Source organism: Lonchura striata, chromosome 1, assembly GCF_050655825.1.
Source record: "Lonchura striata isolate lonStrDom1 chromosome 1, ASM5065582v1, whole genome shotgun sequence".
Lineage (NCBI taxonomy): Eukaryota > Metazoa > Chordata > Aves > Passeriformes > Estrildidae > Lonchura > Lonchura striata.
Genome location: NC_140703.1, coordinates 76,562,059 through 76,586,905, shown reverse-complemented (window position 1 = coordinate 76,586,905; position 24,847 = coordinate 76,562,059). Strand labels below are relative to the sequence as shown.

At 35.8% G+C, this 24,847-nt stretch overlaps 1 protein-coding gene across 1 annotated transcript in view; it reads right to left on the bottom strand.

Annotated features, from left to right (window-relative positions):
- The window catches only part of GPC5 (glypican 5), a 231,515-nt gene that overhangs the window by 137,548 nt on the left and 69,120 nt on the right, over positions 1 to 24,847 (bottom strand). Inside the window, 1 exon segment of the mRNA XM_085588453.1 lies at positions 8,218 to 8,912. Within this exon segment, the coding sequence (XP_085444579.1) occupies positions 8,218 to 8,912 (695 nt within the window).

Below are 24,847 nucleotides of genomic sequence, written 5' to 3'. Positions count from 1 at the left end.
AGCTGTTGGATTTTAGGAGTCACAGTCCCCAACTTTCACAAGACTGAGACTCGTATCTTCCTCTTAATACTGCTTTTATCAAAATCAGTAATCCTGTCCAAGTTCTTGAGAACTCTGTTCTCATTTCTTATCAACGTTTAATTATCTGTGCTTTCCTTCATAATTTTGCATGTTGGGGATTGCAAAATGAAATCTAAGAGCCCATTAAATATGAGCTACTTAATATACTTTTAATTTGTGTCTTCTGGTCTTTAATTACTGAAATTGTAAATGGTTTTAATTCTGCTTCTCCATTCATGAGGGACTAACACTCAGCAAGTCTGGCAGCAAAAATAGTTTCTCCTCCTGAATGAAGCTGGAAGAAAAGATTTTTTTGTTGTTGTTTTTGTTTTTGGGTTGGTTTTTTTTGTTTTTTTTTTTTACTTTAAATGACTTAATGTCAGGGGAAATCCGAATGTTCTCAGCCAAGTTACCCTGTAGCCAGAACACAGCACTGCCACTTCAAACTCTTCAAAGGCAGTTCAACAAAAACTGCTTCTTATGAGGGGCTGCCAGCTCTCCCAATCCAAGTCTGCTTCAGTGGATGCCAAGGTGTTTCATTTATGTTCAGTGAAAACACTCCACGGTTCTCCTCCAAAAAGAAGTTATATAAAACCAGCAGTAGCCCTTTCCAAAGATCAGCTGCTTGTGAGTAGCTGGACTGATTTATTTATGCTTAGTTCAAATATACTTTATTAATCTTTATTTCTGCGTGCCCAGCAAATAGAGCTCTGACACAGACAGCTAACATTGTGCTGCCTTGTAGGACACAGGCAGAACTGTCCTTTAACTCTAGGTCTAAGATTATCCAGGATCACCTATGTAAACCAAAAGAAATTCTTTATAAATGTGACTGTCAATGAAAGCAGAACTGGGGGCCTATAACCTTTATCAGGCATGTAACTCACTTTAAATAAAAACCATATTTCAATTTACAATACATGAAGAATTAGTGAAAGCAAACCAAGTTGGTTGCATCAGCATATCTGCACAACGTATTTACACTTCATTGCAGGCTGCAATTTATGTTCCAAAATTGTGAAGAACAGAGCAGTTTTGTTAGCAAAATACTGTAACAGAAGTATGTAAGCTAACAAAATCATGTTATCTTAAATTAGCAGTCAGAACACATTATTACATTTAGCATTAGACACTGTCAATAACTCTCTCTATAATTGGAGGGTCACCTTTTCATGATAATAAGAATCAAAAAAGTCAGAAAAAAAGGAGGGGAAAACCCACTATCTAGTTAGTATTTCAGAGACACTATGTGTTTCCTCCCCATTCCAAACTGCAGCTTACAAGATCAATGTTTCTGCTTCCTGTACCTGTATATTAAGTGTTTCAATGGCTCCTCACTCTCTTCTTTGTACCTGGGAAAGCCAGTTTTCCTTTAAGACCTTTTGCAACGTACAAGACAGTCCCTTATTCGTACATACTCATATCATTTCAGGGACCAAAACAGTCCAGAAAGCTCATTTGCTTCAAACTCCCTGGATTTGCCCCAAAAAAAGTTTTTCCCTTACAAGGAGTTGGCAACAATTTAAAGGCCAACCAAGATACCAGAAGTCAGCTCAGCTCAGTACCTCGCTCTTTGTGAAGTTATTCTGTTTCACAATGGAGAACAATGGAAAACAAAAAGCAGAGAAAAAACACAGATACAGCTTACAGAAAGGATTTTTAGTGTTCTTCTTTACACTTGTTCATACCTTCTACTCAGCTTTGGGGAAGGTATAAAAAGTCCTTCTTTCTCTTTTTGCAATTTTGAAGAATCAGATTGCAGTACTTCAGTCTCTTAGAGAATCCTTCTCACCTTCAGTCCAAGTGCCCAGTAGGCATATTGAGACAAACCTGCCATTGTTCCAAAGCAGTGTTAGGTATCTATCATATCACCTAAATCCAGACCATGATGGCAGCCCAGACTGATTACTCTGCATTTGTCAGGCCTCTGACTCCCCATGCAGTCAATGCAAAGAGAAAAGCCATTGCAGATCTGTGCATTTTGCCCAAATTTTGCATAATCTTCTGTTATTAAAAAAAAAGCTAAAAAAAGGGAAGGTATATTAAAAATCCTACACTTTCCTGACATACCAGATCTCCATCTTAAAAAAGAAATGCAGCAAAATTGAACAACTTAACATGTTTCAAGTAATTTCAATTTGTGAAGCAGGTTAATTCAAAACTGATTAAATCCGAATGCATAATGCATCCATTATATACTCCTACATTATTTACTTTACTTAGATTGAACATATCTCATTTCAACCTGCACTACTTAGCATTGTTTGCCAAAGTCAGGCAGGTGTGTTGATAACTGTGGGGGGTTGGACTTGGCTAAGAGCCAAAGGCCCACCCAGCTGCTCTCTCACTCCCTCTCCTCTAAAGAAAAAGGGGAGAGAAGTAAGAAGCTTGTGGGTCAAGGTTAAGACAAGGAGATCACTCACCAATTAAAGTCATGCCCAAAACCGCCTCAGTTTAGGGAAGTCTAATTTCGCAAATTAAAAACAGATTATAATGGTGGGAAATAAAGTTCAGACTAGAAACACCCTCTTCCTATCTCTTCCCTCCTTCATCTCAATGTCAATCTCATTCCTTCATTTCCAGCTCTTCTGTTACCGCTCAGTCCCCCAGGTACTGCAGGGGGCTCGGGGACTGAAGGTTGCTGCCAGCCCATAATACTTTGTAAGTGCAACTGCAGCACATACAAGTAACTCCGCTGTAGGAGACACAGGGGAGGAATCTGAGCAATTCAGCAAATGAATTTTAAAAAAGCACTTTTCAGAACATGACACTGGATTTGAATGTCTTCTCACCAAATGTGAGAAGAGGCATAGAAAAGGATGTACCTTGAAAGTGCTACCAAAAGCTGAGATACCATATATTTTAAATTCTGAGAAGCTAAGGAACACAGCAGTTGATTTTGTTTAGACAGTCATAGTTTCATGGTTTCATGTTCTGCCATTATGAACTTGTTTCTTGATGGAAACAAGTGCTTCCAGTGCTTGCCACACATCTCCTACTGTATCATAAACCTTAAAATAAAAGACAACCAGGATATTATCAAGTGTATGTCAAGCAACGTGTACTTACTTTGTCTTTCCAATTTACACTTGAGTACAACGCCTGGATATATCAAACGAGCAGATCATAACCCTAACACCCATTTTTCCATAATGTGCACATAACTATGCATGTATTATTGCCTCTGCCAATATTCTGTGCATGATTTCAAGCCCTGTTTCTACACATTCAAAAAAAGGACAACAATTGCACTGGAAAAGAACACCAGTTTTGAGGATAACCCAGCAACATTAGGCATACAACTGCCATTCCAACACACAAAATGCTCTGAGTTGTGGTTGCCACGATTTTTATGTTAAATGCTGTAGCAGGTATCTTCTTGTTATTGGTTAAACACTGATTTCAGTCACAAAAAAGCCACAATAGGTACTTATAGTAATATACAGTGCTCTACCCATATCCTATCAACCTGGCTGTCCTATTAAGGAAGTCAAGTAGGTTAACCATTACTCCCAATCAACTTTTTTTCTATTTGTTTCAAATATAGTTTCCAGGATTAGTTACTCCATCACCTTTCCAGGGATGGAGGTAAGGCTGACTGACCTGTATTTTCCTGTATCATCCTTCTTACTCTCTTTATAGGTATCACTTTATTATAGCAATTCTGGCTGTTTATAGCTAGTCAATTCCAGCAAAAATACCCAGGACAAAAATTAAATTCTTATTTGTCAGTCAGAAGAGCTATTAAATTCTTATTTCTGCTAGCATTCTATGCCACAAGAAAGACCTTGTTTTCTTTCTAGTATTAGACAGGTGATTAAAAAAACACCAAGACAAAAGTCCCTCTTAATAGAATATAATTATGCCCATGTTTTAGAAGATACATAACTTATTCTTTCAGGATTAGACTGAAAAGAATGGACTTGAGAGCTTCCACAATTTTGGTATTTTTCTTGTCTCCAACTGTTTGGAAATCTCTTACAACACAGTGAAGACATAGCACTTTTGAAAATCCCTTTCTGAATTTTTGTAGGCTTATATTACATATAAAAACACATAGAAAAATTTTACCAAACCTGTAGTACAGATTTCTCACTTCCAAAATAAGAAAATGCCAGATTTTTGTTTTGTTTTGTTTTGGGGTTTTTTGTGGTTTTTTTGTTTGTTTGTTTGTTTTGTTTTGGAGGGGTTTTTTTTTGGTTTTTTTTTGTTTGGTTTTTTGTTTCTGAATCCCTCATTTTTATATGCATACGTATCTTTTAGTATCATGGTCACATAGTTCATTTTCCTTCAGATCCCAAAATCATCAGTGCTCAGAATATCCAATGAACAACTGATCAATATTCCTTTTCATCTCTTTTATTCAATATTAAACTCAGACACCATTGATCTTTTGGGAATCAAGAACAAAACTGGTATGCAAATTTTGCAAGGAAGATTTAACTATAAAGCCCTATGAAATTTAAGCTTTTTCTTTTCTCCTTTTCCTTTCCCCTTTTTCTTCATTTTTGACTGACCTCAGACCACTTTCCTCTTCTCTCAGGTTCTCTGTTTCTTCCACCCCAATGAACCTCTCCCTTACAGGTTACCCAATGCGTGGCAGCACAAGTCTTCGAACAGTAAAACAAAACTCTGGCTAAGAGCACAGACACTCCCTCAACCAGCTTAACTTTCAGCTGCCAGGGCAGCAGGCATGGATGGAAGCACAAGGGTGGGAACAGAGAGCTGAGGATGGTGCCAGAGCAGGACTTGGGCAATCCAGGGTGACACTGGATTAAACTTCTGTTGAATCTCACTGTAAGTGACACTGGAGTGTGTGTTCCATGGCCTGGGGCTGTGACATTAATCCTTACATAAAGGGAGTGCAAAAATGCCCTTACGCTGGGGATAGTAGGCTCTAGCCACACCAAAACTTTGTGTATCTTGCTGAAATCTCTCTTTGTCCTTCTGTCTTAACACTGACAGTGGTTTCATAATAGAAAGGGGGTGACATGAAACAATTTATTATAACTTGCAAACAGATCTCCATGGGTTTTTTGTTTGCTTGGTTTTTGGTTTGTTGTAGTGTATCGGTTTGGTTTGGGGTTTTTTACATGTATGTACGGTTTAAACGTGCCATAAAGTTCTTGTGCATTCATCAGGCTGTACAGTGCCCTCTGTGGGGATTTTCTTGGCTACACACAAGCTCAGAGACCTTCATATGACAACTCCAGCATGTGGCCAAAAAAGAAGCACAGGATAAGTCTGCAAGGTGCTCTGTATCAATGGGCACTTGTAGCTGTTATCCAGTGTGTAAGAACTACCTACACTCTTCTTCAGATTATCCTAATAATGCAGTTGTTCTTGTTTTGTATGGTGCAGCTCTCTTAAACTGCAATTACACTATATCTGCACAAGCATTCACAGAGAAGTTTAATAAAAAATTTCTGTTCCAGCTAAAAAGTATAGGGTACACTATGCACTGAGCAATAAATGGACATATATAGACTTCAGGAACAGAAGTGGCATTAAATATATGGCAATATGTAGGTGTGAAAATACAGAAATACATGAATAATTGCACAGCCCACACATCTCCACTAGATTCTGCAGAATAGCATCAAACAATGCACAGGTATTGAGATGATGAACAGGTGCTACACTTATTTGTCAGTGAGCAGAGCTGTGGGAGGCAGAATTAAAGGCGATTTTAGAACAGTAAGAAGAAAGGGAAAGACAAATTCCAGATGGACACAGAGCTGACAGTGCTCTGCTGACCCAAGCAGAAAAGGGAACAAGCTGTAAATTACTACAAAAAGAGAATTTTGTAAAAGGAAGCAATGCTATATAGACATTAGTGTTCTTTCAACACCACACAGAGCTTAGAACATTAATATACATCAGATTTAAATAGTCCTGCAAAGTGTTAGAAAAAAATCCTTTACATGTGGTTATTTACACAAACATAGCCATGAATGAATAAAAAGACTGCACAACTACATGTATCATTAAGCAGGATAATCCATAGATTGTCACATTAACACTTGCATAATTATATATGATGCTTCCAAACATTTAATTTTTTTTTCTGTTCACTTCTTTAAAACTCACAAAAAGTAATGAAATTCTCTTTTAAAACTGCAGACTGCTGTGTGCCTAAGCAAACCATTATTTGCTTGCTCGCAGAGTCACTTGCCTGTCTGCTAGAGTCACTGATGCATTAATTGCTTATCAAAACCTGAAACAGTTCATGAGTCACTCTGAAGATAAAATAAATATTAATGAGCCAATTTCAATGAAATTCCCCTCCTCTGCCTCTTAAAGCTGAAATACTATATTTATTACATGTCAGAATTAAGTCTTGACAAGTAAAACATGGGAAAATATAAAATATTCTGATTAGATCACCATGTTTCAAGGGATCATTGCATTACAGTCTTATTTCACCAAATTAGTGATCAAAGAGAGAAAGGACTGGTCAATTATAACAGAGAAATTAGGTGAGAGATGTCTAGGTCTGGTACAGTTGGAGTCAAGAATGAAGTATGTGGGTTTTGAAGTTGGGAAATGCTTCTATACACACATCACATTAAAATCACAGATTATTTTAATGCAGCATTAATTAAAACATGATCTTCGAACAAGCACAATGGCAACAAATATCATTACATAAGAAATTTTAGTATCCCTTACATTGAATGAAGGATGGGGAGAAGGAAGGCATCAAGTTTTCAGGAATATCAAATTAAAGTACCATATTTTGGATCAATGTGGAATTTTCCTAAAGCAAAAACACTAAGTGGAGGGCTCTTCACCCATTTAATTTTCTACTAAAATTCAGTGAAATATACTATTTTAGACTGTAAAAACTTCCATTTTGAAAACATGAATGTGCTGAGAGACCTTGAAGTCTGGGCCAATGAAACTTCACTGTTGAAAATCCAAGTCTAAAACTTTTCAAATTAAATGACACAGGATGAAATAGGAAACACAAGTCCTTCACTTGAACCTTACTTGCTTGTTCTAGCTTGTTCCTGAAAATGCTAGGCATAGAAGATCCCACAGAAATCAAAGGAACAACAGGATATTTCCCTAAAAGGCAATTGTAGGTCTGAAATAACTGAATATCAGTGTACCACTTTTGAGTCAAAATGTCAGTGAAAAACCGTTTTCAAAAAAAAAAAAAATGACAGCTTTTCTCAAGGAATTTGAGCAGCAGGATATTATGGCTCATGAAGCTAGCTGGTCTAAAGCAGATATAGTGGGACATTTGTAGAAATGAACCCTGCTATTCACAGATTACAGCAGGATGAAGAACCCCTTTTATCAGACTCTGGGTCTTAGTAAGAAATGAAAAAAACTCTATTTACGATATTAAGCCAAGCTTAAGCAGAGGTAATGCCAGCTACTGAACAGAAAACACTGCTTTAACTTCAGCTAATCATGTACTGAGGCAGTCTTAGAAGCGCTCCTTCACCTCAGTTTATGTCACAGCACAGGGACACCTGGACACCCTCTTTAGGCTGGACTATAAAACTAAAGGCATCTCCTCAAACCAAGCTATCCAATCCAGTACTTAATACAGAATATGCCGCTGTCAGGGAAGTCTGCATGTAAGAATAAAAAAAAAAAAAAAGTGGATTAAATATAATACAGGAAAAATTTGGATTTTGGTAGTTACCCTCATAAATTAGCATATATACTATTTTTTTTTTCACTAAAGTGTAGTTAAATAGTGTCTACTTTCTATACCAGTATCCTAAAATTCTTCACACATTCACAGCTAACAGAGATCTCACACAACTTTTTTTTTTCTCTTAAGTGTAAGAAAGAATTTATTTCATGTTACAAATGAACTGTGCTGCTTCCTCTGAAACATACCAATTTCCAAAATTATGGAAATAATATATACAAAGTCATAGGTCCTTTAAGGCAGGCCACTGGTATCTAAAATAAGGATTGTTTACATTTATCATAATGTGCATACCAGATAACAATCAACTTTCTTGTGTTCATGAAAAGTATTTTTTGTGCTCCCAGAAACTGCTTAGTCAAGTAAAGCTGATTCAGATACAAATGTGTTCCTTGCCCTAAAAATGGTCAAACAAGTAACAGCTACCAGCAATACTTTTCCTACTGTCATGTTTGCCCCAAGTGTGGATAAAATCAGCATCTCACCTGCTCAGATAATTCCGGCCCGTTGATCCGAGCCTGTTCCAGAGCGTCACGAAGAAGGGACTGGAAGTTCAGCAGCAGGTGTGCGATGCCGTGTGCTCCGCTCAGGGCTCCCGAGAGCTCCTCCAGGCACTGGAGGTACCCCTGCCAGTGGAGATCAACCTCTGCTACGCCAGCCAGGCAGCCCCGCATGATGCTGAGGCAGTAGCCCATGCAGGGCTTGCTCAGCGTCAGCCCCTGGCAGTGGGGGCACTACTGCATTCTCAGCAAAGCTCTGCTGCAGTCTCTGGAGAAGCGCAGGTGATCTGTTGTATTGATCACTTCAATCCCCAAATTCAGAGCCTGCAAGAAAGTCCGGCTGGGCAAGAGTGATCTTCCCATTTGTCCTACGGCCTTTTTGGGAACGTTGCCAAAGGGCCCGATGTCTCCTCTCGCCGCTCGGAGGCACTCCGCATATTCCAGGGAAATGTCAGCCGGACCAGGATTCATCACATGGTTGTAAACTACTGGAAACAGGGTGTCAAAAAATCTATTCACAAATTCCTCTGTGCTGACATCTGTGCCAAATAAGAAGAGCCCAACATCTGTGAAAAACTCCTGCACATGCACAGTAGCCTCAGCAGCCATGTTTCTATACTCATTGCAGAAAAGTGTGCTTGTGTAATTCTCAGCCAGTCTGATGAGCATTTCAAAGGTTTCTGCAATAAATCATCCAAACAATCAATCATTAATTTTAAAGTTAAAAAAGAAATTAGAATAAGAACATAAAACAATTACATTAGGACAACTTACATATATCCCAAATTAATTTTTGCATTAGAATTTTTGAGGAGACAAACTTCTCACAAACTACAACTGTCTATTCTATATAAGGAAGAACCTTACAAGTAATGTTACAACACAATTAATAGTCCATATTTTCTTTGCAGGTTACAGTAAACACAACCTAAAAAAAATATAAAAGGAAATAATTGTAAGCTTCATTATTAAATTACAAAATACAGCAAAGTCCTATTGTATCTATCTATGTATATAAACACATGAGCTTTCTCATCTCATGACTCATTTTGCAAGTTGCAATAAACAGCTGAATGCTCTCAGGAACTCCAAGTCATTCCTCTTACCATCCTAAATGGATGGGCAAAATTAACATTAAACAATATAAACAACTCTTCAATTCTATTAAAACTTAATAACTCTTAAATATCAGTTTTTATTTTGTGTCTTCCAGAGGAAGCAGATGTTCCAAACACACGAGAGTATGATTTTACCCAGTGCTGTTTGTTCTGTCAATTGGTATGGTCAAGAACTGTTTTCCTCAGGAACTGAGGGATAATCCCTTGCTGAACCTCCAGAACTGGATAATGAATAAAACCTGAATGGACAAACTTGCATTTCACACTTAAGGTGGTAATCCTTAAATACACCAAGTAGTATGTAATAAAGCAGTTTAAGTATATTGGAAAAATATCCTCTTCTGACTTGCTCTATGATTTGCAGGTAAGTAAAAACACCAGTTTTCAAAATAGAAAAAGAGCATTTACATTGAGGAATTCCCTAGGTCTGCCTGAGCAGGTTGCACTTTAGGGAAGGCAATGAAGCAATATATGGATCAAAAAGAAACTTGGCTTAGAGTTGAGAATAGAAACACAGAAAAACATATTACAAATATTAACCCATTTTATACACTGAATGGCTACAACTCAGTAACATTTATTTCAAGTTTTACAAGTTTTTATGTATTTTTTTCACATTCATTTTTAAGTAAGACTGTAAAAATAAAGTAAGGAAAAGCATGAAGCACAGTTAATACTGTCTAAACAGTGATGTTAAATACAGGCAGAATCAAATTGTATGAAACCATGTCAAGCAATTTCTGAAGCAATCTGAAGTCTGCTGGTCAGTCACTGAATGAAAGGTGTAATAGAAAATAAATGCTAAAAAAACCAAGACTGGCTATCACATATTTAATAAATACCTACACCTAAGTGCCTTATATTATGATAAAAAGTTTGCTTAGGTCAGTGAAAGGATTCTTGCTAACTGCAGAGATTTTGAAATGGCACGCTTTGTGAAAAGATCACATATACTTTGTATTCAGTCTCTCTTTTCTCCAATAAAAAAGAGATACATGCTTCTAAATCATAATCATTCCTCTGCTATCTATAAGTCTTAGTTTCGTATTTCACACCAGTCTAAAATTTAATTTGCTGTTCTCTTTTCTATTCTTCTAGCATTCACACAAGTAAGAAAAAAGTGTTGACAGCTTACAGTAAAGAGTCAGAAAGTGCATCCCCACTTGTGTGGTTTTTTTGGGGGTTTTTTGGGGTTTTTTATTGCTATGTCACATACACTTGTGAACCTCTCCTTAAGTGAATTTCACTATAATCATGCATAGATGCCAAATATCATAATGCCAAAGAGACAATGTCAAAAATCAAGGAGATTAATTTGTTTCAAAAGTCCTACTCCTAAAGTCAGTACCCTTCATGAAACTATGTTCCCACCAATGGAGACCTTTTCAACACAGAAAAAGCCTCTTGGGTTTATCCTGTGGGTTAACATGCAATAGTGCCAGCTGAGTACCTCTGCAGCTCCCAGCACCTCCACCAGCCTCTCACACCTCACCCCTGAGCTACAGGAGACCCGTTTCCTTCTGGAGCAGACAATGAGGCACAACAAATCAGACAGGGTACATTAAATTTATCAAGACACCCACTTTAAGGCACCTGAAGCAAGGATGAGACCTCCACCAGCTGAACAAGCAGTTCGTACATCCAGCTCCCATGGAGGCACAGGAACACAGGAAACTAAATTACAGCCCTAAATTATTACATATCTAACTATAATACATCTCATTTTTACTGGGGAAAATAAGGACTGGAAAGAACAAGCAGTCCTACTACAGAAACTTTACTTAGTCCCCTAAGAGTGTTTGATAGCATTTTTAATGGTAGATGCTATTTTTTATTTCCCTGTCCAACAGAGCATGTATATTTTGCAGGTGTTATGTCATATCTGTACGCTCTTTATAAACATTTTGCATTTAAAATGGTACTAGATGGCTGTGCTGAGACTACTGAACTATATTCTAGATATCTACTTATCACAGACTTGACACTCCTTCATATAAAATCCTGGAGCAGCCCAGAAAAGCGAAGACAAAAAAATTAAGTAAAATTGATTCTTGGTTTAGATGGCTTAAAATACTAGAATGTGAAGAATATTAAAGCTTTTTTTATTATTACTTTTCCTAGATGGAAACCATAAAGTCTGTGATCTAAAATGCCTTTTACAATCCATGGCTGCAGTATCCTATTAACAAGTGCACAAATATTACTTCAAAGAATAAGTCATGCTGCATATGGACAATCAATAGATTTTACAACCTGGTCTAAACAATAACAAATCTTTCATATTGAACTATATTGCTGGGGCCTCAGCAATCCCCAGATGAATGAGTACAATAATCAACTACATAATTTACTGACTATTTCTGCCTTTCTAAATAGAATGTGATGATACTGGCCACTTGTGTTTACAATTCTGAATCATGATGTTTAACTGTCATTTTATGATTCCTTACAGAATTTTTAAACTTGTTTTTTTTTTCTACTAGCACATTTTCTACTTTATAACCATGGCTATTTCAGAGATTTGTTTTGCTCTCAGCAAATTTGCTGACTGACAGCAAATCACACCTATCTTTACTTTCAATACTGAATACCTTATGATGGCAATCTATGTCATTTACAACACATTCTGAAACTTCAGTGACAAATCAAGTTATACCGGTTCAATACTGCAAACTGTAGCAATGTGTTTATTTTTTAAATCAATGGGCTGAGACTAACAATCAGCATTAATTACTCAGCAACATAAAAGAAGTGATGATTTTTCAATCAGTATAAACTGATACATATAAAATACATTTTAAGTATAACTATATGAGCTAGACAAGCTCTTTCTATTGTTATGATTTTTTAAATCTTCAGGGAAAGTGTCTCTTATCTCTATAATTTATGAGATTCTCATATTACTTGCTATACAATATCCTATAGATATTTTGTGCAACCCTACTATTAATAATTTCTAGTGTTTTCCACAGATGACATGTCAATTTTGTTTTTCTTTGGTGACAAAATGGTTGTTTGTACACTCCTAAATCAAATTTGAGGGTTGTCAATATTTTAACCAATTAATTATTTTAAAGAATAGTAGTATTTCTCATCCTGATTTTACTAAAAACAAAACACAAGGCTAGGAAATTTGTAGATGACAACTTGTTTTTTCAAACAAGTTGGTTTTTTAGCATTTTTTTGGGTTTTTTGGCATTTTTTCAGCTGATACTTCATACCAGTAGATATATACATCATTTTATTTTTAATAATAGTGTGTTTAACAAAGTGATTACAAGGTGATGTAAAAATAACTATCAGGGCATTGCTTTAAAGGATTTGCTCTCTTCCTTTAGCCTTTCAGTTCCTTAGAGCCATGGGTAGTTCTAAATTACAAAGAAGTTCCAAGGTATAGATTAGTCCAGTGGATAAATGGGTTTAAAATAAAAATCTGAAGTATACATGACTTGCTTATTAGAAAAATGAGAACACGCCCAGTTTTTTATTCCTGGACCTTAATGAGATTTAATGGAAATATTGCACAGAATAAAATTCTATTTAGCAAAACTGCCTTTCACAGTCCAGAGATCCAAAATTGATGAGCCTGGACTATGTGAAAGATCAGCCCATAATATATAGGAATCAATAACTAAATCCAAGCAAACCTGGAAAACATAGCAATGTTATAAATTTATTATGATTTCAAAAAATTCTATGTGAAAGTATTGCCAGCTGCCATTGATGTTCAGTGATCTTGTAAGTTTTCCTTCTGTTTATGGGTAGCACAAATAAACCAGAAGCATCATATTCCCTCTTCTAAAGATTTATAGCACAATCAAATGTACCTTGCATACATTGTCCTTCTAGATTCACAACAAATGTCTGAAGTACAAATTACAGCCAGGTAAGCAAAAGGCATTCAGAAGTTATGAAAAAAAATAGTGGAGAAGAATCCAATCACCCAGCATTACATTCATACTATCTGTGTTTAAAATACATCCGAGAACTATGAATAGGTAGGAAATTCAGTGTAGCTATTCCTATTTACAAAGTGAAAGATATAATGCAAAATCCCTGAATTGCTTACCATATCAGAAAAATGAGCTGGAAGAATCATGTCTTCAAGACATATAAATGAACTACAAAGAATGAACTTATTAGGGTTCATTATAACCTGTGAAGGTTAGATGGGAGAGAGATCAGTAGGGTAAGTGCCAGTCAAATAGATTTGAGACTCACAAAGACTGCCCCTCATTAACACATATTTCAAATTAATCCATTTCATAGACTGCAGACTCACCAATGAAGTCAGTAAGCAAACAGGTATGAGATTAAACCTGTAGCATAACCAACTTTGTGTTGCCAAAGGATAGCAATGCACCTCAAACTTTTATAGCTCAAAGTACTCATAACAAACTTTAATGTTTGCCAGATCTTCTTTGGTCTTGAATTTATTTTAGCTGTCTTTGAAAAAACCACAAACATTCAACAAACTTGAATTAGAATTGGTTGACCATTGCCTATGTTGTTCTTTGTCCAGTGGCATATTATTCATATACTTAAGGAGTTTCCTACATATCCTGTGATTTTGAGTTTGGTTTAGTCATACTGTATTTTTTTTTTTAGCTGGGGCCTGTGATGGGGCTTTTTTTTTAGCATCAGGACACAAGGAAGTTGGCATAGAACAGCTTTAGTTGGAATATTAATAGGAATTAGCAATCATACATAATTCAGGCTATAAGCATTATTTACACCAAAAAGAATTGTTGCACTTTGAAATGAAATAGCAAATTATCTCAAATCCATATGTAAGATGTGTTCTTTTTTCCTCCCAAAGAAATTTTGAGGACTCATAAGAAAATCATTCCCAAGTTAACCAATACATAGCATGTAGAGAAATGTCCAAAGCCAGGTAAGATGAATTTCACTCATTTTCGTGCTACATCTTTTCACTAGTCTGAATTGGTAAGTGTACTTCTCACTCTTGTTTTATCATCGATTCAATATCATCACACACTGTTAATTTTTGCTGACTAAACCTAACACAAACTATTTTGCAATGTAGCATTTGCTTTCTAAATCAATGTATTTAGGTGTGTTTTCTTTTCCTTCTCAATCTTCTCAGCTATGAATTTGAGAAACAGCCCTACAATGAAAAAGGTCTCAAGTTCCAGTGATTTGACACGATAATCCAAAACTTGTAATTTGCTTGGGGGATTTTTGTAGGTTTTTTTCTAGCTTTTTTTGGTGGTTTTAGGGAGGTTTTGCTGGTTTGGTTTTTTGTTTCAGTTTTAGTTTTTCAATAAAATGTTGGAATAAATTAACTTTTTATCCAGTTCTTTGGAGTTATATTAATTTTTATGACTTAATGGAAATCATCACAATTGATTCAGAAGATTCTTTTTGAACTTTTCAGTGAAACTTGCTGCTGTTGATTTTAAAATATCTAGCCTTTGAATTTGCTATTTAATATACTCCTAAGTCATAACCGGAATGTAAAGTATCTAATCTTACCTCAGCAGATCATATTTTAATAGTGAATGTCTGTCCTATGAATGAAAGAATGAATGAATAATGCAAGGTTATAATTTTATCTAGTTATAAGGAGTGATTCCACTTTTCTCTCAAAACTGTTCTTTTCTTTTCAGCCTGGTGTTACCCTTTTAATAGTGATGACTGTGGAACCATTCATCTTGTCATTTTGGAAGCAACATAAGCAGATTGTTTTCAATGGTGCCAGAAGAAATAACTAGCAATTAACAGAGCTCAACCAAACCATTTTTTCCCCCTCTTGGATTCTGCTTATGTTCTCTCTGATTTTGCACTGCTCTCCAGGCAATACTTTCCCAGAGGAAATATTTCTAAACTCTGAATAGATTGCTTACTGCCATGGAACAAAATATGCTCAGAGTTGCAAGCAGGGCACTCCAGGGAATCAGAGCTTTAAAAGTGGTATCTTATAACAAAATTGTTTGAAAATATTTTGACTTAAAATGCTGTGCATGGATTGCAAAAGAACATTAAATTGATACTGATTAAAGATAACCATTTTTACATATTTGCCATAATAAATAAGGACAGCAAGTCATCTCAGATGTATGAAAATAGTAATTTATACCAAGATGATGTTTAGATAGGAGGGCCAGAAAATTAAGAGATTAGAAGGATGAATTCATGTCACATAATTTTCAAACTATGTATACATGAGTTAAGAAGCACTTTTAAGGCATGATTCATCTCTCTGACTTTAGATGACTACTTCATGTTGAGATGAAGTGCTCACTGAAAGTGCTTGTTCCTCTCCCTTTTACTATAACGGGATGTGACACTGAAGCTCTAAGATTTTTGTAGTGAACTGGTATTAAGGGAAGTATCCTTAAATATAATTCATATACAAATAAAGAGCTGAGATGATCATGCTTCTATAAAGTGGTTTTAATGGTAGATGAAGTACAAAATTCTTATGCATTTATGCAAATCTTTTTTTCCTCTTTACACCTGTAATCTGCCTTTCTTAGAATTAAATATATGGTTGGTTCCAGGGAGCTGCCAGAGCATTATGTCTATACATGCTAACTTGATAGGAATTAATTATTAGGGAATCACAGAGAAATTACACTTGAAAAGAAAGAACAACCTTAGGAAGATTTCCATAGAGCTATGATGATGACCGACATCAGACAAAGCTTTTGTCTTTCTGTTTTAAAAGTTTACAACCTGACTTTCTATTTATTTTGTTCAATTTTCCCAGTTTTATGGTGACAATACTCACTCATCTTCAATAAGATGGGGTTTTTTTTACACAAATTTAAATGAAATATTAATCAGGATCTAGCACATGCAACACTACAGATCAGCATTTCTTGCACATCAAACAAGTAAATATATTCAATTTCTATCACTGAATATTTAATCTCACAGCTTTTTTCTAACTGTTGCTTGACATTTGATGAATTCCTACTGATATTCCTACTGAATTCCTAATAGTCTGAGGAATTCCACACTAAAAATTATCAGACCAGTCAGTCAAAGGAATTTAAGGAGATTGTTTGCTTGACATATGACTACATGTAATAGGTTTCAAAGATCCTCCAGAGAGCTTGGTAAGGGATTAGATGCATTTATTACCTTTCAATTCACTTTGCTTAACTTCAAATTACTGAGAAAAAAAAAAATTGAAAAAACATCCTTAAATCTGCATTAAAAAAAAAAATCCATTACTTTCATGGAATTATCAGGAATAATTAATTTTATGACTGCATTTATACTGTACTAAAGTTAGTTCCGTGCTCTTCTCTAAATACTGGATATCAAGAAGAAATGTCACTCTGTATAGCATGTCCCCCTGTGTAGCTCTGGAATATTGGTGATTAGTGACCTTATCACTGTTAGTGATTAGTAATATGAGCAAAATTCTGCTTAACACAGGTTATACAAAAAGCATTTTGGTCTACACCATGTATTTCAGTACCTATTTTGGCACATGCTCTAGAAAAGAATGAAGTATGCACTTCCACGTTTCAGACAGGTAAGTAAATGTAGCATTTCTCACTTGACAAGACAGAAATTCAAAGGAAGTGGATAACCAAGCAGCAAAATGTTCTCTCTCATAATTAGAAGCAGAAAATAGCACCTGTCAAAAATATAAAATTACAGTTCTCCAAACTGGTTAGGAAAAGACATACAGTTTCAGTATATAAATTTACCTAAGTTAAGTGAAATTCAGAAGATATTTGTACTCTAGGGAAATCCCAGGAAAGAGTAATTGCTTCTAAAATGACAAATGTACAGAATATTCTGTGTAGCTGCTTTTGATAACGTATTAAAATCAAATATTGATATGGACTGGAACAGTTCACTCTACTCTGATTCATCCTTCCTTATCCAGTATAAATCCTGATTTTAATACAATTGATCTCTACACTAACTAATGACACATTCTTAGAAAATAAGGATTAAATAATACATGTTAAATGATCCATACTTGCTAGTAGCTTTGGCACATAGAATGAAATAATAGAAGAATTGTTTAGGTCCCCCTGAGACCTCTTCTGTCTCTTGCAGGCCATGGAGCTCCATGCCCTCCCTCTGCTGAGGCAGCAGAACAAAGGATCTCCCATCTGTTTTTTCAGTCCAGCTCTCTGACCTCATGGCAACAGGAAAGTCAAACCCTGGATTTCTTTACTTAATCTGGATTTCTTTCTATAGTCTACACATGTTTTCAAAAAGCAAACTACTCTGAAAATTTTTTACATCCTCTTCTTAAATACCAATACATTGATACATTTTTTAATGAGATTATTATCTCACCTATTATTTTCTGGCTTTGTTTTGCATAATGACTATTAATGTTTAGTCAGAGCTCACTCAATGGACCAGGGAACAAACAATGTTAAATGGATATCAATTTCTTACTGTGAATTGCATAAATATGGGCTGCGTATGGGCTGAATATCATTAAATTAGTCTCTCAAAATTTGTATCTTAATGGTCTTTAGACTTCACCAAGTTCTTTTCAAATATGCAAAAGATCATTTGCCTTTTTAAATGATGCTTTTTTTCATTTCAGAAAGATTATGAATATAATCAGCACATTACCTACTTCCACAGTAGAGCTTTACTTGCTTTCACCCCGACTGTTTGCAGATGCTCTGCTAAGCCCTGTCCTGCAAGTGCTGCTGCAGCACTGCTGACTCACACATTCTCACAGCAGGTAATGCTTTCCAGGAAGGAGCTGGAGATATTAGCTTATGGAAATATGTGTCTCTTCTAAACTACAAGCCCACAGTATTTTCTATCCCATCATATGATTTTCCCCATCATGCAGTCGTTACAAGGGCCATGCATTTCTGGAATCACTCAAACCTGGATCATTACCTCCCCACTCCCTTTACAGTTGTGTATCCTAGATTACATAGGACTGGAAGATCTATCACTAAAAATGAAACCATGTAGAAACATAGGGCTAGAAGGCACTTGAGATGTGTTCTAATCCATCCATTAAACCCAGGGCAGGTTCAACTAGATTTATGACCTTATATTTAAACATCTTCATCAAAACTACCCTTAAAATATGCACATCAAGAGAAAAGACACGACCATTTCAGTGTTTCACCATACTCTCATCTACTTTTACCAATGAGAACAAACTATCTTCTTCTTCCTCCTCTTAGTTATTTCAGATTAGATTCTCTGCAAATGACAGTAGACATCTCTAAAGACCAAACATGTCTCCAAAGCTACCAGTAGAGAGGATGATGGCATGATTCATCTGACTTAGTTGAGATGTCCACATGGAAGTAAGATGAATCACACTGCTTTTCTCCTCTATTTATACACAGAAAGAGGGTGATTAGTTCAGAGAAACTGGGAGATTAATCTTACCACTGAAAACTGTTAAAAATCTTTTATTTTTATTAAAATTATCAATCTTCTTTTAGTCATAATGGGGGCACATTCCGCCCCTGTGTAGTTGAACTTAATTCTAAATACTATCAAAAAGAAGTCTAAATTGCCCAAATTATGCATTTAAGTGAACAAGCTGGATGTTTAGGATTCAAATTCAGCTCTGCCTGACTAGCTGCTATAAAAATGTTTTGCTGAACTAGTTCAGAATTGCATGGTTTCTCTAAGTCATGTTTACTGTGGGAAATACTAAGCTTCATACATCATTTCAACAGAACAACTGCTCAGCCAGTCCTTCTTCAGTCTTCAACTCTATCTTATTCCTGCCTCAGTGCAGAATCCACATATGTCCCCAGTTTGAATTCTAGCTCTATTTTCCAGCCTATGAAAGAGCTCTTGCTGCCTTCCCTCACTCAGAGAACATTGATTATTTCACCATTCAACACAGGGGTGAAAATGGTGTCTGTACCTGCCTAAGAACCACATCTTAAGTGTTTTTTTTCTATTCTGACTGTGAACACTTGGTAACCAATCAATTTAAAATTTACAAAAACTCTATCATCTGTCTAGTGGTAATTTAATCAAGATCATTCCCAAATTACTTATGTGAATGCCACGCTGAAGATCATAAAGAGACTTAGGAAAGCCAGTTGACTTAAGACCTGTGCTTCTCACATATCCACATTTTGGATCCATTTCCCTGCATGGAAATCAGATTAGTTTAACCCAACTTGTTACCAGTAATTCCAGTTTCATTGTTATTGTTTGGTATGTTCTTGTTTTTAGCTTCTAAATAATTCACCTTTTTATTCCCAATAATTGAAATTAGGCTAAGAAGTCTAAAATGCTCTAGTTCCTTCCTTTTCTGTTTAACAAAAAAAAAACAAACATTCACCCTTTTCAGTCTTTTGCTACATCTAGAAATCCAAAGACAAGTACTAGGACACTTCAGAATGTGTATATTCACAAAGGAAACCAATCAATGAAAACCATGTGGAAAACAATTCTGAAGTGAACATGCTTACATCTTACAAATGCTGCTCCACAGCTGTGCGCAGGGCAGGGGTCCTTTACCTGATAACAGACTGATCACCATGGGTGATAGATGGTCTTGAACAAAACTAACTGTTTCTATGGGATTCTGATAGGACATGTGGGAACATTTTGCCCTTTCCTCCTTTTTTTCATGGCTCTGTGTGAGACTCTGATTTATGCCCCTGGAGATCCTATATTGTGGTATCATCTATTAAAACACATTTTACCTCTGTAATACAAAGTAAAAGTTCATTTAGAACTTTCAATTTTGTATTGTCCAGTTCATATGTATCTTTGAATGCATGCATGTCAATACTGATGAAAGCAGTTGATATTCATTAAATAATGACAATGCCAAACTCAAAATCCTCAAGACAGCTGATAAAGATCACATCTGTTTATCACACCTGTCATGTAAGTACACAGGGTAGTGATTCATCTCAGCTGCCACTTCAGCTAAATACCAAATTCTCTTTTTCTCAACAGTAGAAACTTATGGGATGTTTAAGGTATGATTCATCTGACACATTTCAGATGTTTATGGGAAAATGAATCATGCAAAAATATTTATGTGGGCATGAATCATGACAAAAAAGTGGCATGATTCTCCATTTTGTATTGAAGGAGCTGATGGTGACAAGCTCATCAATCCACTCTATTATACCAATCATCATTAGTTTTGCTATTTCAATTCTATATCTTGGTTATTTCAGTTACATATTTACTTATAACTTCTGTATTGTTGTCTTGGAAGAGCTGTATCTGAATTCCCACTGTAGAAAATTAGATCAAACTCTGTTTGCTCCAGAGGTTTACATGTTCAGAGATAATTTTCTTGCAAGTAGATAAAATATTTTATATTATGTACCATCTAACTTCCACTGCATGAATGCAATATAGATCATAGAATAAATTTCTGGTAAAAGTAATGAACTCTTAAAAAAAATATACATCCTGTACAGACAAGGAAAAGTATGCCTCTGCAAGTTGGACGTCATGTTCCATTCTTTTTGATGTCACTTAGTTTAATGTTGACCTAGAAGTCACATGAAATAAATGTGTATGCATCTTTTATTTATGCATATTTACCACTGGACATATGTAATAACTTAGTCCCAGATTTGTTTCAGATCACTCCTACTAGTTCTTTCCAAGAATGGCTGTGTAGTTCTACAGACAGGCTTAATATAGGGACCTCTCTGAAAAAACAAACTGTGAAAAAGCTGAAAGTGTATAAGCTTCATCATTCTCCACACTCTTTCAGTATTGTTCCTTAAAGCTTCCATTCTCTTTGTAATTCTAACACCCCATAGCATATAGCAAAGTACCTTGGGTTTATTTTGGTGTGTGCAGTGCAGCCATCCTATTATTGCAGACTAAAAATATGCATTTAAAAAACACCATGTAAAATCAAGTGTGCACACACAGCCAAGCAGTACATGAAAAGGATGTTCCATCCTGCTCTAGAAAGAAGTCCTAAGTGGTGTGGCCATGAGCCACACTGTATCATTTGGCCTGCAGTCTGATATTTCTTGAGACCGACCTGTGCAGTTAGCAATGCCCATAGAGCAAATGTTCAGTTCTGGGCAATCTTCCTCCTGTAATGTTGAGGGCAGTGCTGTAGTATTTTCTTCCTCCTTCCTTTGATTTAACTTCTGAATATTGTATATAGTTTCAGAACCCCTCACAGAGCTCCCTCACCCTCTGCTAACAGAGATCAAACAGATAAAAGAGGTACAGGAGAGGAAATAAATACAAGTCGTGTTCTGTCTATTGAAAACTGGAAGTAGCATCCCTATTCTCCACCCAATGTACCAAATGCCTTTTAATTCCCTACCAAATCCAGTTTGAAAAGATCAAAAAAGAAACTATTTTCTGAACTGGCCACTTTCCTAGCAGTGACAAAGTGAACCACAGCTCTTCTCCACACTGGAGTCTATGAAGAATGGGATGGGAGAAGGAAAACCAATAGCACTGATCAGCTGTGACAATCCAAGGAGACAAAATTTTCATTTCAATTCCAATGGTATATTTCTTTTAAAAGAAAACCATGGAAATTAGTCCTACTTTAATCCTGAGGGATGAGTGATAATCCCAGCTCTTGAACACAGACTGTTACTCTGAATACACAAAAGATGTAAAACCCTTCTCCATAACCATGAAAATCAACTGTCTTTAAAGCAATAAAATACTCCCTTCTCATATCCCATGCATGCAGGAATGATTATATTTCTAAATTAGCAGAGATTATACTGTGAAAACAAGAAGGTGAAAAGCAGGGAACTTCTCAGTCTCTTGAGAAGTCTCTTATAAGTGTCCTGCTATTCTCTTCTGGGACCAGGAGTTCATATGGGTAGTTTGTGCATATTTAATATTACAGGAATGTTCTGAGAAGTGATCTCCTTCCTCTCTTTATTAGTGGGTCTTAGTGGGATGACATTTACAGAACAGATACAGGAACATCCTGTTCTTTCTTGAGACTCTTATGTATTACTCTTAGTGGTTGAAGAAGACTCCTCAAACCAGTATGACTGCTGATGGATGACTATCCTTCTTGAAGACAAGAAATTGCACTCAGAAACTGGTCATTTGAGTCAGAGCAAAAAGCAAGGAAGGCATCTCTTTCTCTTCCAGCTGGCAGATAACACAAATCAATATACTTAATATATCCTAATGCTACCCCAAAATAAAGATGCAACTAGTCACATAGTAGGAGGCTCGAAAACAGAGCATGTGTACAAGGAACAGCACTTCAGAAATGTGCTTCGGAAGCTTCAATGAGCATTACCTATGTGAAGCTGAGCAACAGAAAAAAATTTTAAACAACTATTTTTTAGATTCTCTGCCTTATTCCTATCATGAAGATTTTTCACATTTTTTTTTTCTCACCTGACATGTTGCTGCATGGTTTGGTTACCCGCGCGTAAATTAATTGGCTTTCTTTATGGCATGAACCATAATCATGGGTCATTTAGGAAGCGTGAAAAAAAAGTAGCATTGTAAGAGTCACTGTGGATCAACTGAAAATATCGGTCTTAAGATACTTTTATCTACATGAGAAACACCCATACATATTTTTTGTGGAAAAATGCACCATACCATAAACCATTCCACTGAGCAGACACAGGTCTGTGAGCACTCATATTACAGCCATATGTCTTTATAGATGGCACATATAAAAAAGGACTCAGAGGAATAATGAAAAAAGGCAAAAAAAGAATCTATAATTTTTTTTTTTTTCTATTTCAAGTAGAATGTTCCCTGCTTCTTGGGTTTTACTGGTTTTAGCTTTTCTAAATTCACAATAAATAAAACACAACTCTAAAATTGCAAAGTTCTGGCTTTATTCTCTCTTTTATCTGTTAATGCAGTTTATGCATCATTTATAACTTGCTGCTACAATCTCACTAAATCAATAGTTTTCAATAATAAATAAGTAAACAAATAAGTACGACTGTATGGCTTAGTTTATAAGGGCAGATAAGAACAATGCAGCTATATTCTTTCTTAACAGTGTTCTGGGATGGGGAAAAAATAAAGTCAATAATATTTTTATATTAATCATATTGAGACAATTATTGCCAAAATGTCATTTTTTCAAAGTTTAAAGCAGAATTCATTTCACCTTTAGCCATACAGAAGTCAAACACTTTACCTATCCTATCTACTTGGATAATCAGCAGATAATTGGACAGGCACCCCCTCATAATTTATCCCTGAGGCCAATCTGAGGTTACTGATTAATTAAAAAGATGTTTTAACTGTGCAAACCATAGTTCCCACTCAAACAATTCATCCTGATTATGGCAACCATCCGCCTTAGGATGGGATAAGTTGAACTCTGGAATTCCTACCCTTTATGAACTAGCCTGAACCTAAATAAGGCAACTGAATAGACACTCTTTTAGCTACTTTATAGTGATTAAAATTAGAGAACATTAATACAGACTCTGTAAATTGAATTGAGTTTAGTTCTAGGTGGATTTAGTACTGAGTTTACCTAGCTCATAGTTCTTCAACTGCCACAAAGATAACTTCTATTGATTAATACACTGAGGGAGGGGAGAGGAAATAAAAAAGGGAACAATATTTTAGAGGATTCTTTACTGTCTGGTAACCTTTAGGAGTTAAAATTATTTATATCTACCAGTAATATATTTGCTTTTAATGTCAATAAATGTATGTTGCTTGATATACAGGTCTGTTACCATCCATTTAACACCTGTTTTCCATTCCTACAGTAAGGATGAAGCACACTACTATTTCAATACACTTTTTCCTAAAGAATAATCTACCATATTAACATGATTATTTTTATTTATGCCATAGAAATACATATAGTCCCATAGAACAGTTCCCACAGAAAAGCAATACTGCAGTGAAAAGTCAGTACTTTGCTGACCTTAAGATACTTTTACTAGCAAACTACTATTTACAGTGAAGTCCCACTTAAAACAACTTTATGAACTAAATCTTTATTTCCAAAAATCCACCTAAAAATAAAATATTCTAAATGCCTGGATCTCCATAGACATTAAGATTCCAGATTTTTTTTTTTTCTGTGTCTGGCTGCAAGACCAGTAATTTCCTGAATTTAGGATAGAAATCCAGGTATGCAGCAATTCCCTCTTCCAGAAAATAAAGTTAATTTTCCTAAGAAGCTCTACAATCAAAACATCTAGGAGAGCAGGACATGAAAGCAGGAATCCAGTGACTGTTAAATAAGAACACTTCAATTTTTTTACGAATGGCTGTATATAAACTTGAGCCAGCTCTACAGAAAGATTTCTAATAGTATCCAAGCACGCTGAGGCGAATAAAAACCTTTTTGTACACTGATGTTCTCTGGTCTTTCTAACTTGGCTAGAATGTGAAGACAGCTCTGAGTTTTACCAACCCTTGGGGCAGCAGAGACTTCTTCAGTGCAAGATAGAGAAAATAGCTCACCTTATTGTTCAGAGTATATTTCTGATACCCACATCTATCTCGCCTTAGGAAGATTATTTATTATTTAAAAGCTAAAGTCCTAAAAAAAGTCTGAGAGTTACTTCTGAGCATCCATAACATGCAACATA